General features: G+C 40.7%; 3 protein-coding genes across 9 annotated transcripts in view; 2 read left to right on the top strand and 1 right to left on the bottom strand.

The window, feature by feature from the left end:
- Positions 1-4,463, top strand: part of LOC116849514 (protein CEPU-1-like) — a 35,234-nt gene extending 30,771 nt beyond the window's left edge. Inside the window, exons 5-7 of the mRNA XM_032826722.1 lie at positions 402-570; positions 1,414-1,566; positions 2,211-4,463. Of these exons, the coding sequence (XP_032682613.1) occupies positions 402-570; positions 1,414-1,520 (276 nt within the window). The 3' untranslated portion in view covers positions 1,521-1,566; positions 2,211-4,463. The remainder of the gene's footprint in view (positions 1-401; positions 571-1,413; positions 1,567-2,210) is intronic.
- Positions 4,333-11,496, bottom strand: LOC116849511 (probable cytosolic iron-sulfur protein assembly protein Ciao1). 2 transcript variants are annotated; one of them, XM_032826715.1, is made up of 5 exons: positions 11,266-11,496; positions 6,545-6,913; positions 5,710-5,818; positions 5,476-5,640; positions 4,333-4,882 (listed from the first exon to the last, which is right to left on the bottom strand). In XM_032826715.1, exons 2-5 carry the CDS (start codon positions 6,905-6,907, stop codon positions 4,614-4,616), a joined length of 906 nt encoding a protein of 301 aa, XP_032682606.1. In that variant the 5' UTR covers positions 6,908-6,913; positions 11,266-11,496; the 3' UTR covers positions 4,333-4,613. The 2 variants fall into 2 exon arrangements, with proteins under 2 accessions (XP_032682606.1, XP_032682605.1); XM_032826714.1 differs by lacking the exons at positions 4,333-4,882; positions 5,476-5,640; positions 5,710-5,818; positions 6,545-6,913 and adding exons at positions 7,569-8,140; positions 8,746-9,207 and having other exon boundaries at positions 11,266-11,495.
- A 297-nt stretch (positions 11,497-11,793) lies between these two features.
- Positions 11,794-13,702, top strand: LOC116849512. 6 transcript variants are annotated; one of them, XM_032826718.1, is made up of 5 exons: positions 11,794-12,022; positions 12,393-12,702; positions 12,774-12,923; positions 13,024-13,195; positions 13,281-13,702. In XM_032826718.1, exons 1-5 carry the CDS (start codon positions 11,967-11,969, stop codon positions 13,427-13,429), a joined length of 837 nt encoding a protein of 278 aa, XP_032682609.1. In that variant the 5' UTR covers positions 11,794-11,966; the 3' UTR covers positions 13,430-13,702. The 6 variants fall into 6 exon arrangements, with proteins under 6 accessions (XP_032682609.1, XP_032682612.1, XP_032682610.1 ...); XM_032826721.1 differs by having other exon boundaries at positions 12,390-12,702; positions 13,042-13,195; XM_032826719.1 differs by having other exon boundaries at positions 12,390-12,702; positions 13,033-13,195.
- Positions 13,703-13,876: the final 174 nt, after the last annotated feature.

Below are 13,876 nucleotides of genomic sequence, written 5' to 3'. Positions count from 1 at the left end.
AGAGAAAGAGAGAGACAGAAAGAGAGAGAGAGAGAGAGAGAGAGAGAGAGAGAGAGAGAGAGAGAAAGAGAGAGTGAGGAGGAAAAGAGGGCGAGATCGAGCTGTCGAGCATTAAACGTCGACAGGACTGTTAAAGGGGATTAAGATACGACGAAATTATAAAACGACGTTAAAAAGCGTCGAGGAAGACTGACTCGGGTTCGTCCGCGATCGAAATTAATTAATCGTTCGATTAATTAATCTTTTCTCCGGTTTCGAGGAGAGTACGCGCACGATTGTACGCGAGAGCGAGCGAGCGAGAGAGAGAAAGAGAGAAAGAGAGAAAGAGAGAGAGAGAGGGAGAGCGCCGCGGGAAGAAAATTTAATTAGACTAACATTTTCCCGGTGTCTGCGCCCGACAGGTGATCAATTATGACAGTCCGCGGGGCGGGGTATCGGTTATCACGGAGAAAGGCGAAGTAACGACCTCATACCTTTTGATTCAGCGCGCTAAGCCGGCGGATAGCGGACAATACACCTGCCATCCGAGTAACGCTAATACAAAGACCGTCTTGGTTCACGTGCTTAACGGTATGTATGCACCACCTTAATCCGCACCCTTGCTGGCGCACCTGCTGTTGCGCTCGTGAGTCGCGCGGCTTGCGTCGCGACTTTAATACACTCGGCGCGGTAATCCCCGTCGGGGGAGTGGGCGCCGATTGTCGCCTCTCTCTCTGCAAGACAAACATCAATTATAAACATTGACTCCCTCACGGCAGAGTAGCCCGGGATGTAAGTTCACTTACATCCCGGGCTTATATAAGCGATTCGTTATAGAGTTCGCATGTCCCTTAGAGCGCGCAAAAGTTCAGAGCCAAGCGGGTATCAGGGCGGAAATGCGCAGATCAATAACAATCCACAAAAGACAAGCTTTAACACGGAAAAAAATAATTTGCTGCAGCAGCAAACTAATTTGCTGTATATGGACAGTTAAATATAATTCGCTGTGTTAACTACCTTTTTTTGCTGCAGGAACCTATTTTCTTGCTCTTAAAGAAAATCTGCTCTTACAACAAGTGGCTAACGTAGTAAATTTGCTAAAGATGGACAACTAAACATAATTTACTGCTATTTTTTATTGTTGCAGGAGCAAATTTTCTTGTTATCATAGCAAGGAAATTGGCTCCTGCAGCGAAGAAAAAGTGGCTAATACATACAAGTGGCAAATTATGTTTAGTTGTCCATCTGTAACAAATTACATTACATATGTATATACAATAGCATACGTAGCAGATCTTTTTTTTCCGTGTAGAGTCACAAGCGTTCCGTGTAGAGGCCCAGCGAAATTCTAAATAGATCTTGGCGATAAGGAATCCCGCGAATTAGAAGTCGCGCGAGATAGATGATAACGGTACTAACGTTTGCGACTCGCAGGGGAACATCCGGCGGCGATGCAGCACGGCGGCCAACTGAGGCTGGCCAATCTACCGTTCGTGATAATCTCCACGACGCTTTTGACCATCCTGAATCACCCGTATTAAGCGGGGAGCTCTCCGGTGTCGGGCAGCGGTGAAACGTCGGCCGCAGGTATTTCTGCCGAATTTGCGGACGGCACGGCGGAGCCGGCCGGGTCGCCCTCAGCGCCCCCGAAGGATAGCGTGATTGAGATTGATTTAAGACCCGTCGTCATTGAAGGCTTGTGGCCTTCCGCAGCGAACGGCCGTCGTTCGAGGGAATTAATTGCACGAGTTCGAAAGCCCTCTCGTGCGACTAGTGTCGTATTTTACGTTTGATGTTCTTCGGGCTTTTACTTGAAATCATACGCGGCACTCGCTATCTAGTGAAGTGGTTATTATCGAGTATCACGTGCATGATCCGCGTGGCGTTCTCATCGACGAATTTTTGGTATTTTCGAGCTTTTACCTTCAAATCGTGCACATTGTTTTCGAGTTAAGTAGTCATTAGCAGGTGTCGTGCGGTCGGAAACATTCGCGCGCTACTCGTCGACGAGTTTTTCATATTTTCGGGCTTTTGCTTTAAATCAAATACGATGTTTTTCAGTTAAGTAGTTATTATCGAATGTTGCGTGCGGTACCAATCGACAAATTTTTCGCATTTTCGGGTTTTCACTTCGAATTGCATGCGTTTGCTGTTTGTTGCTGCGTTGAATAGTTAGTATCGGGTATCGGGCGGAAATATTTGCGCGGTGCTCATCGATGGATTTTCCGCAGGCCAAAGCGCCGCGACCGACATCGTCGGCGATCGGAAAGTCAATAAGAGCCCCGGCTACAACCTCACGCAAGTCCACGGATAATGGCCAGAGGAAATCTTATCTCGGGCCGAGGAGAGAAGCACCACGACGCGTTGAGAAAAACACGAGGACAAAAGCGAAGACAGCGCGGCGAGGGCCGAGGGAGAGAAAGGCGGAGAGGAAATGCGACGAACGACGATAGTGATCGTGAGAGAGAGAGAAAGAGAGACGGAGAGGGAGAGAGAGACGCGAGGGGACAGGTGTAAAAACGACGGAAAACGAACATTTCGGTTAGTGCTGAAGTATTGTAAATGCGCGAAGACTTTTAGGGCGAAGACAGGGTAGCGAAAAAATCTGATATATATATATATATATATATATATATACACATACGCAGACAGACACACAGACTAAACGCGTATATTCGTGAGAATAACTGTCGACTAACTCGGATGACTCGCACACTCGAGCAGCAGGTATAAACGTTACATTTTTGCTTTATTACGGTTACGAGACAATACGTTGTGCTTGCCAAAGGATGTGTACGTGTTACTGTTGATAAGAAAATGAGTTAAGACTTTAACGAGTCCGTGTTAAAATCTATTGTTACGTTGCGAGAGAGAATACCTATGAGAAAATATGCATATATATATATATATATATATATATATATTATATATATATATACATATATATATATATACACACACATACGCGCATTTATATATATATATAAGATACGATGCGAAGCCAAAATGAGAGCACTCGATGAAAGAGACGCGATCGAGCGCGCTATCGCATTGAAATCGATCGCGCGGAAGTCATTCACGCGCGGACAATGCCAGATTTTTGAGAGACGACCGTCGAGGGTGTTGCTGGTATAGAAAGGATGGTTGTCCCCATTGTCTCGTGCGGCGAAAACGGCGGCGCATTCGCCTCGGACTCGTCGGGAGGATTGATAATTGAAACAACGCGGACGAGAAGGGTGGAGTATTATTAGGCGAGACACGTCGAATAAGAACGCTGCTACGCCGCGTTAGAGCCCGGTTCAACGGCGGGCGCATTGCTCATCGGACACGAGGCTTTATATTTCATGTCGAACGATTATTTGACAGCGCGGGACCGACTCTGACCGACAACACCGGGCACCTAAGCGCGGGTGATAATTGCTACATAGAAGGTAATTATGATTATAATTTAACTTTAATCATTGCGCAGCTATAATGCACGAGATCACAATTATCGGGGAAGATATTGTTTCGTTATTGCCCGCGTTTCATGTACGACCTATTGTGCAGTGTGTACCGTGTCGATGTCGTCATGAAAAAATTGCACGTTCAAGCGAACAAAAGGACGAGGACCCGCAGGTTAATGAAACAATTTAAGGGGAAAGACAAAGCGGCTCGATTCAATGTTAAACCACGCGTCCCACGGTGTCCGTTCATTCGACGAATTCAACCCGGACAGTCCCTTTGAGATATCCTCCACATCTTCTCGTTCTCAGGATGCGCTCGTACAATGTTAACGTTCCGCGAGTTGAGCTTGCGACGTCCTCGCCGCGGTATTATTCGAGTTTACGGACGATTCGAGTCTCTCTTTCTCTCATTCCCCATCCATTTCTTCATTCGACGAGTCCTGCTGATAATTTTAATCGTCAAATCCACGCCGCAAATCAGACTCATTGCGGTCAAGTGTGATGCAATAAATCTGACTTGCGCGGCGTGAAATTGATCGACGTGTGTCGTTTGAGATACTTTGCTCAGCCCTTCTCATTCGCGCGCGAGGCGGGTCTCGTCCTGTAATTTCATGTGCAAAATGACGTCATTGTATCCGACGACCATGGACTCATAGAGAATTCTCCTAGACTCATCGATATCTGCGTCTTTTCACGAGAAAGACAAGTCCGTGATAGCAGCGCGGGTACGGAGATCAAAACTGAAATCCTATTCGGACCAGAGAATATGCGATTCGCATTCAAATATGTACATACGTACGGAGAACCGCAAGCAAACAAGCGCGTGGCGTGGCGTCGCGAAATAAACACGCGTCAAGCCCGCGACATTCTGTTCACGTTCATGTAAAGAGATATATATGTCCTTCTCTCAGTTGCAACCCGATACGTTTATTCGTAAATGTGCTTGATAATACACGGTTCACTCTCCACCTAGTTGAATACCAAAAAGATACCAAACGAGATAATTTATAATATTAATAATAAAAGATTTTTTTCATATGAGGTACCACTTGTATTTTGCCTGTACAACGTTCCTCGCGTTCCTCGAAAAACGTCGAGAACGTCATCTCGGGTACGTCGTCCTGGACATGCATGTTGTGTAAAGTGTGTTTCCATAACCCCACGCTTCCGTCGTGCACGCGCATCTTCTCACACGGTCTGCAAAGGATCCCGGTCGGCCTTGGACACGCGCACTCTGACGGAGCTCTGTAAACTGCGGTCCAATATCGACGCAAATACCTCGAGGAAACCTCGCTCCGAGTCGGAGTGATTCGTCAATATTACGTGAGCGCCGCGATGCACGGCGTCCAGCACGTCATGGTGCAACATCTCCCCGGTGAGATACAAGTCGGCGGATATTCCTTTCAATACCGACGCGCCCGAGCCGGCACAGAGCGCAACAGTTTTCACGTAACCGTCTGAAATGTAAAAACAGAATCGTGTAAAACAGGAATTATTATATCGGATCGATGCGAAAGATCGGCCTTTCTCTTTCTGTCAATCTCTCATTCATGGGAAATTACAGATTTGAGTGTCGAAAGTTTATTAAATTTAAGAAAACTTTATTGGATATCTGAAAACAATATCAACTCTGTTTCTTATTTTATCTGTGAAAATTATTTTATCAGCCAAAAAGTTTCGAATTTCACGTCAAACAATTCCATTAGATTTTTCAGCCAAATTGTTCTTATGGTATGGACAGCAGTTATTTGTGCAAATAATTGTAACTCTTTGTTAACGTTCTAATAGCGACACATTATTAGCTTTGTGTGCTTACATGCGATACCACTCATTGAGAGTCGAGAACTGAAATTTTTGACATAATATTGAAATACCACAAAATTGGATAACCCAGATAATTTGCAATTTTGTAATTTTTGTTTTAAAGTTCGCTCGACAAGCACGACGAGTCTTTCGCAACGACCCGATATCTGCATTTATCGTTGATTTAATTCCGACCAAAATTTCATGCTATTCGATTTCTTTCCGGCGAATTTTCACAGACACTCACCTGCACTGCGTGCGCGCGCTAACCTCACGTGCTTCAGACTCGTGCGTCGCTTCACCAGATTCACCGCCTCGTCGATGGATATCCGCCTCTTCAAGGTGCACAATCGCCCGACGCCGTAGGCCGAATTACTCGCGTCCGGTTGAATCGGTTCGCTGCCCTCGAGCTCTTAAAAAAACGCAAAATCTTTATGCGCGCCGACGCCAAGTGTCAACGATTCGTCGAGCCGATTCTCACCGAAGGCTTCCGCCAGCCAGTCGTTCACGCCGCCTCGCACCGAGTCGAAGCTGGTGTGCGGCGAGTACACGGCGATCTTGTTCTCCAGACATCTCGCCACCACTCGCTCCTGTGAGACAATCGTATCAACGGAAATCAGATCGCCACGGCGAATCCCACGGCGACGTCGTGACAATGAATGCCGCGTTGACAACTCAGAGTTGAGAAGTGGCGCGTTACTTGCAACTTACGAGTTACTTTTCTTTAGTAAGAACTTGATAACGATGACATGATATTCTTTTTTTTCTTCTCGTTAGTACAAGAGACAACGAAAAGACAGTTTCATCTTCCCTTTATAACTATAACGAATATAATCGTTATTTTATACGCGGGATGATGGGCGGCAAGAAAAGTTTTGAAGACCTTTTATAGGTCGCGAAGAAGAGTTCTCGAAACTTGGTGAATGAAGTAACATGAATTCTAACGACTCGTTTCTTGACACGCTGCAGCAACGGTAACAATATCTACCCAATAAGTAAAGAATATTGGATCAATATCTTGAAATATTGATTTCACGTATTTCTTGAACATTCTCGTTTAATATTTTGAAGACATTTCAAAGATAATACGGGATAATACGATCCTTTTGAATATTGCAAAAATGTTTTAGAAATATTACATTGTCAAAGTTATTCATAATAATGTTGGTACAACGTTAAAAACTATATATTAGAAAACGTTACATGTTACTAAATATCGTTGCAATAACGTTCTATTAACGATTTTTTGTTTACTGGGTGAATCACGAGTAACGTGTAAAAAGTAACTTTCCCAACACTGACGCGTGGCACGGTACCTTCCAAGATTGCGTCGTGATGGACTTCAACGGGGCGAATATCAGCGGGTGATACGTGACGATCAGGTCGGTGTTGAGCTGAACGGCCTCCTCCATCACGTCCTCGGTCAAGTCGTTCGTTAGTAAGATACACGATACGACCTTTGGCTGCGTCGGTTCGACCAGTAATCCGACGTTGTCCCAGGATGCGGCGAGCGACGTATCCGCAAACTTGCTCAACGCGTCCACGATCTCCTTAAGGGGCATGCCGACCTTATCGCCCGCGGTGTCGGTCATTGCGCGTGTCGTTTCAAGGCGCCTAATGTATCCACGCGAGTAAGAGTGGCTGCAGGATAAGCCCACGCCGTATAAGCGTCTCAACATTTATTCCTAAAACAAAGACGTAGCTGTAGACAGCATGATTCATACACTGACAGAAAAATTATATTAAAATCAACAAATATTTCTTTGATGGATGCCATTAACATATTCACTTAAAACTACATTCTCTTTATTTAAATCAAATATTGTGTACCTGATTTAAATAAACAATATTTGGTTTAAATGTAAATTTAAATAAATATGTTAATGGCACTCCCACCAAGGAAATATTTGTTGATTTGAATATAATTTTGCTCTCAGTGTAGCGTATATTAATTATTATACTTTAAAAGAATCGCAAAGAGTATATACAAAAATATATACAGGGAAGATTGAATTTAAATTTGGAATTAGTGCAAAACAAAAGCGCGCCGTTAAAGCTCGACCGCCTTCGCAATTTTCTGCCGACTAAAGTCAGCAATTAGTTCGGGTATAAAGACTTTATTGAGCACGAAAGGTCTGTTCGTTTTGGCCGAACTAGATCTCTCTAAAACTCTTTTTGGCGGGAAAGCGGAACAAATATATGATGTAGCGTTGGAAAGGAAAGGAACCAAGTTCCGGCATTAGTTCAGTTAAAAGAGACAGGCTTAGATTTATAGGCTTCGCTGGCAGAGAAGGATCGAGGCATAACAGAAATGTGAAAAAATAACAAACGCATCGTGTTTTGTGGACGCGTATGTATGCACTTTATTCGTTGTAAAGCCAAATTTTCACTAGACCGTCGTCGCCAGTCGACGCGAGCTGCCCGGGCGCGACGGGGTTCCACTGGACGCAATTGACATCCTGCGTGTGCGCGCTGTCCATCGAGCAGACCATCGTGAAGCTTGGCTGGTGCGGGTCGCAGTCGTCGTCCTCTTTGAACACTCGTATGATATCGTCGCCGCACGCGGTCACCAGCAGGCCCGTGGCCTTGCACCAGTCGATATCGTAGATCGTCCTCGTGTGATAGCCGGACAGCGTGCACACGCACTTCCAGACCGGCTCGTTGTTCGGCGTGCCGATGCCGGTCTCGTTCCCCGGCTTGTACTCCCGCCAGATCTTGACCGTCTTGTCGTCGCTGCACGTGGCGATACGGTCGCCGTTCTTGTCCCACGCGAGACTCCACACCGTGGACGTGTGGGACGACAAGATCGCGACGCACGTCCAATCGTTATCGGCCGCGTCCTCCTTGAATATCCGCGCCGTGTTGTCGTAGCTGGCGGAGGCCAAGACTTCCTCGTGCGGGTGCCATCTCACCTGAAAGCGCAAAAACGAATCCTTACTCGTCGTTCCTTTTATTCGCAGATCAATCAGATCGGATTAACATTTAGTTTTCCTTCATTAACACTAGAATTACCAAAGCAATCAAAATGATGGGTTTGTAATTTCTTATAAAAATTATTCGGCACTTTATAATGATGCATTTTGTATCTTCAGTCGACATTCTATAAAACTAGAAAAAGATTAAGTAAACATCTTTTCCCCTTGCATTATATATTTCCTCCAAAACTTTATCATTTTGACTGCTCTGATAGAAATAGATCGTTAATCGTAGGTAATTGTAGTGTTGAATTTTGAACGAGTATATATACATTCGAGTCACGGATATTCAATATATTAGATTAGTGCAAAATGATTTGTCGAATAAAATGTGAAACAAAATTTTGCGATTTTAAAGGATTCATGATTTTCACAAATAAAATGAACATTGACTGGCTATTTTTTCATCTAACGGGGGACTTTATATTTTCATTTCGATAACCAAACTGTTTCTGTGGGAATTTAATAGAAGAAAAAATGACAAATCTTTTGCAACAACCTAATAGGGATGCTTGTCGAACAGACCGACTCGCAACACGTACCTTTTTCACGTCTTGAATATGAGCGTTGATTACAGCGGCACACTCGTACTCATCGTCGTTTACCTCCCACACCCACACGGATTTGTCTCGGCTACATGTGGCGAGCAGTTGGCCGCTGACCGACCAACTGACGCTCTTCACCTCGTTCTCGTGACCTTCTAACGTCGCGTTGCACTCGAATTGGCCGGATTTTTTATCCCATACCGCAGTGGTCGCGTCGAAACTCGCGGACGCGATGTAATTACCGCAGGGAGACCAGATGAGTTCGCGAATGGTCCTAGAGTGACCCTCAGTAAGGATCATCTTTGTGACCCACTTGGGTCCCTCTAAGCCCCATATTATGATCGTTTTGTCCTCGCCACAAGACGCTAGATTAGTGCCCTTAGGATGCCAGCAAACGCTCCACACTCTACCCCTGTGCCCGCTCAAACTTTGCTTTAGTTCCAACATACCCATTGCCACCTGCAACAGTGCAATTTCAGTTTTAATTTTATCAATTAACCTTGTCAATGAAACCCAAGGAATCAAATATTTATGTGCACTGGATATATTATTCGTATAACTTAGTGCAATATGTATAAGATCCATAAATAAAATATTGTCGAATAGCCGGCTGATTAAGCATAGCAACACTTTTCCTAAATGAATTTTGCAAAGCACTCTGTACCCAAAAAGAAAATGTATCTCCTGAGAATTACTAAAAAGCAAATTCTCCTATTGGATACAAGATGCGTTACAAAACTCATAGAAGAAAAGCGTTGCTACATTTAATCAGCTATCTATACATACAAAATTATTTGCAAATAGGTAATTATATACATAATTATTGCTCATCTTATCTCATTAATTGGGCCTCTCCAGAGCCAAACTGATCAAGCTCTATGTAGATTCCTCAATTTTGAAAAGTCAAAGAGTCCATTCTTTTTATCTAAACTAGGATGCATTTGTTATCTTTTTGAAACAGAATATATATATATATATATATATATATATATATATATATATATATATATATACATATATATAAAACAGAGCATTGAAGAAAAAAAAAAACCAAGTTTCAGTGCAGTACTAGTGCAGCTAAAAAGAATAGGTCTAATTATGTTCTTCTGATACTGAAATTAAGAAATTTACAAATAGTAGAGTTGGTTGGTACGACTTCTGAGAGGTACAATTATTACAAGTTATGTAAGAGCAACTAACAAATTATCTCATCTGCTGGCACCTCTAAAATAGCGTCTTATGTTTTTCTGAAGGAACTTAAAAATAGATTTCTAAACGTGATTACCATGTTGAAAAGACGACATAGAGTTAAGATTAAATAATCCGTGATCTTTATAACACATATTTTTTTTATCTCTTTTCTTTTAAATCTTACTGTCTTTTTACTTATTTTTTTAAATAGATTTCATGTTGGTACTTTGAAATATCACTAGCGACGTTTTTTGCGGTCTCTCATCCTCCTCTTCATCTTCCAGGTCATCAGGAACACTTTTGTGTTTTCTGTATCTTTTAATGGATATACTTTTTTGTAAGGAAACAGATCTCCATATCTCTTATGCAAATTCATGATTGCCTTCCGAAGAGCAATGGCTTGCTTAGCTATCTGAAGTACTAGTATAGCACGATTCTTGGAGTAGACAAACATATCCATTAGAAGGACAGTCTTGAGTTCATAGTTCTCAAGAACCATTTTAATTTGCTTAACAATAGCCCTGGAAATTGCTGTTGTCTCTAGGCTGACTATGACCACAATGCAAACATATGTCCAGTTCGTAATTTTGATTGTATTTTGATCCATGGCTGCCATATCTTTAGTCTCTCAACAATCTTAACTAGGTGAGCAGCTGTCATCTTTCTTGTGGCAATGATGTCAGTCATTTCAAGTGTTGCACATATTATCTTCCATCTTGTACACAAATATTCCACAGTGGCTCTGTCTTTCTAAGATTTCCTACAATGATTATCATGTCTGCCATCCCCATAAAAGTAAGAGTGTGCTTGATATTGTCTGAGGCCTGAACTGTAGCCAACGACTCTGTCAGCTCAGGAGTCACAACTGGTCGAACTCATTTGAATACTGACTAGCCTGCAACCGAGCATCCAGCATATACTAGTTAGGATGTCGCAACCTTCTGCAAACTCAAAGTCAGTGAGTATAATTTCAGAGAGCTTATAGAAAAGTTTGAAAGGGTTTGAGAGGTCTAATAACATGTTCAATTATTTCCAATTTCAGTTCAGATCTTGTATAAGGTTCTTGCTGGGGTGCTGTCATGTTGGTGTGCTCTTGATTGTTGTGGTTCTCAGCTTTTTTTTATTTTTTTGTCGTTCTTACCACCTATGTTACATAGTATATGGGATCTTTTGTAAAACACATACAATGACGATTGCAAGTATAACTAGATCTCGTCGAAAAAACGACAATACTTAATTAATATCAGAAGACCGGGAAAATTACATTTCATTGTTGAAAATTTTGGTGTTTCGCAGAGAATAACATAGACAATTTTACAAACTTACCTCTGACACTCCACGTCTTCAACGACGCAAAATCAGCTATTGGTAATCGAACGTACAGAACTTAGCTACGACAATCTTCCTGATAACGTGGAATGTAAAATACATAGAATATTTATGAAAAGAAAAATAGTTCGTAACGACGAAAGCTACGTTTGTAGATTTCCTCGTTGTCACTACATTAGGTTTGTTCGCGTTGCTTGCACTTTTGACACTTAATGCCTGTTGCACATCAAACGTGATGAACGAAATCCAATGAGAGTTCTTCTTTCGAAAAGAGATTCAGTGTGTATCGGGCGTAGGTGTAAAAGTGTAGAAATTGCAGGTAACGCGAACAAACCTATTGTCTGCTCTTTTACACGAAAAGTACAACTAGGGCAAATTTGCAGCGTGAGGCTGATATTACATGCGTCATATGACAAGCATTTCGGATACGTTCATTGGTTGGTTCGCTGATAGCTCACGTTACAGCCTTACAGCCATATTCTTACAACTATTGTAGACGAGCCTTTACCCTCTCCATCGTCATTATGCTCAAAGGAAACCGTCAAATCCATTTAAATTTGTTCTTTACTTGTGCTTGTGCTGTGATGATCCGCACATGATTTGCGTTCCTGTGTTCTTTGTAGAACCTTCGAATACAATTCTGCCTTGAAGAGCGAGTTTAGTGCAGTATAAAACATTGTCGTTACATTAAAACGAAGATGAACAGAACAAAATCGAGAAATGGGAAAGCCGCGAAAGCAACAAAGACAGCTAGGTAAGCAAAGAACAGTCTCATGACTAGAAAATTACTTTGTTCTACTCTAAATAAAAGACAGAATAATTTAATTGATATATTTATAATATATTATATTACTTGATTTAATAAATATTCAGAAAAAGTTACACTTTACCACTTACGAAGTAAATGTACCTTATAAAAGAATAATCCAGAAAAAAGCATAAAATCATTTAAATTTTATCTTGCTATATCTTGATAATTAATGCCATTTCCTACTTATTTCTTCTTGGAAATATTTTTAAACAATTTTTCTTAGCGTTAGCATCAAGAGTAGAGGTCAGATATAGGATTTTTTGAATTTTTTTACTTTTCCTGACAAGTTACCAGTAATATTATTGTTTAGCAGCATCAAAAACTCAGCTACCCAGACTGTGGATTCTAATATACTCACAGAGATCACCAAGCTGCAGAAACAAGTGGAATGTTTGCAGCTTGAAAATGATTTTCTTAAGAAACAAATATCAGCTTCTGCAAGAACTAATAATCCTGTGGATGTGTTACCTCTTAATAAAACACAGGAGATGCCTAAATTTAATATTAAAGCAAGTGTTTGCGGATGTAAAGGAGATTGTTCATCAAAAAGATGTAGATGTATGAAAGAAAGTAACAAATGCACAGCGTTATGCAGATGTAGCAATGAAATCTGCCAAAATCAGGTAACGCTTATTGTTTTATATATTCTTTTTTATTGTTTGGAACAATTTTAAGAAATCTTTACCCTCTATAGGAAATAAAAGATCAAGATGAAGAGTCAGATACAACAGATAAAGAAAATATTTCTAATATGGCAACTCCAAAGAAGGAACTGACTCAGAATAAAGTTTCAATAAAAACAAAAGACAATTTAATAAGTGACAAAATTATATGTGGTACAGAAGTAAGTATTATATTTTACACAAAAGAGATATTTCCTTTTTTGATTAATATTCGTTAACATGATTATGAAATATATAACAATCATTTCTTTTCTCTTTTTGCATATGCATAAGGAACAGTTTGATCCAATGAAACCAAGACATCAGTTATCACGAACACCTCCAAGAAAAAATGAATCTGTAGATGAAAAGATTCATGTGGATAACAGGAATCTTTTAAAACCTCAGTTACCTCCATCACCTCAAATAATAGCTTCATCCTTCAACATGAAAGGTATACTATCTTTTCCAATATTAAAACAAAACATGCCATTGTTTACCAATCATTGTATTATTACTAAAATCTTACATTATAATAGAGAATCAAGATTTAGAAGATTTCTCAAGTATGGAGAAAGTAGTTGACTGGATGCAACACACGGCACAACTGATTCCTTGCAAAAAATGCAAAAGAACTTTTATGCCACATAGAATCCAGAAACACGAAGCCTGTTGTAAGAAAATCTAAGCACATTGAATGTACTGATATTCTCAGTACAGTGCAATCGTCAAGTTACAAGTATCATACTGCCTTTCTCCCAAAATAATCAATTAGTAAACTTTATTTCATTGCAAAATGGATATGGAATTGTTATTTTATATTGAATATGATGTATATAAATTGACACTTATAAAGTATTGCAAGATTTATTAAAGAATAGCAACAAGATTATTTAACTCTCTCTCTGTGACTATTTTTAACGCAATTTAATTTTTAAATATATCTTATTATTATAGTAAACTTAATTTTTTTTTTCAACTTCAAGTATCTTCATGATAGATTAGTATGAAGTTTTTAGTTTTTAACAAGTTGTGTATATATATATAATTTGTATTTTGACAATTTTGTTTAGAAATGAAGTTGTATAAAAAATAGAAAAGCAATATATACACAATTTATTGAAAACTAAGATTT

Source organism: Odontomachus brunneus, unplaced genomic scaffold, assembly GCF_010583005.1.
Source record: "Odontomachus brunneus isolate Ranch 3 - 2012 unplaced genomic scaffold, Obru_v1 Obru_scaffold_118, whole genome shotgun sequence".
NCBI lineage: Eukaryota > Metazoa > Arthropoda > Insecta > Hymenoptera > Formicidae > Odontomachus > Odontomachus brunneus.
Note: the sequence above shows the minus strand (reverse complement) of the source record. Positions and strands in the feature narration are given on the sequence as shown.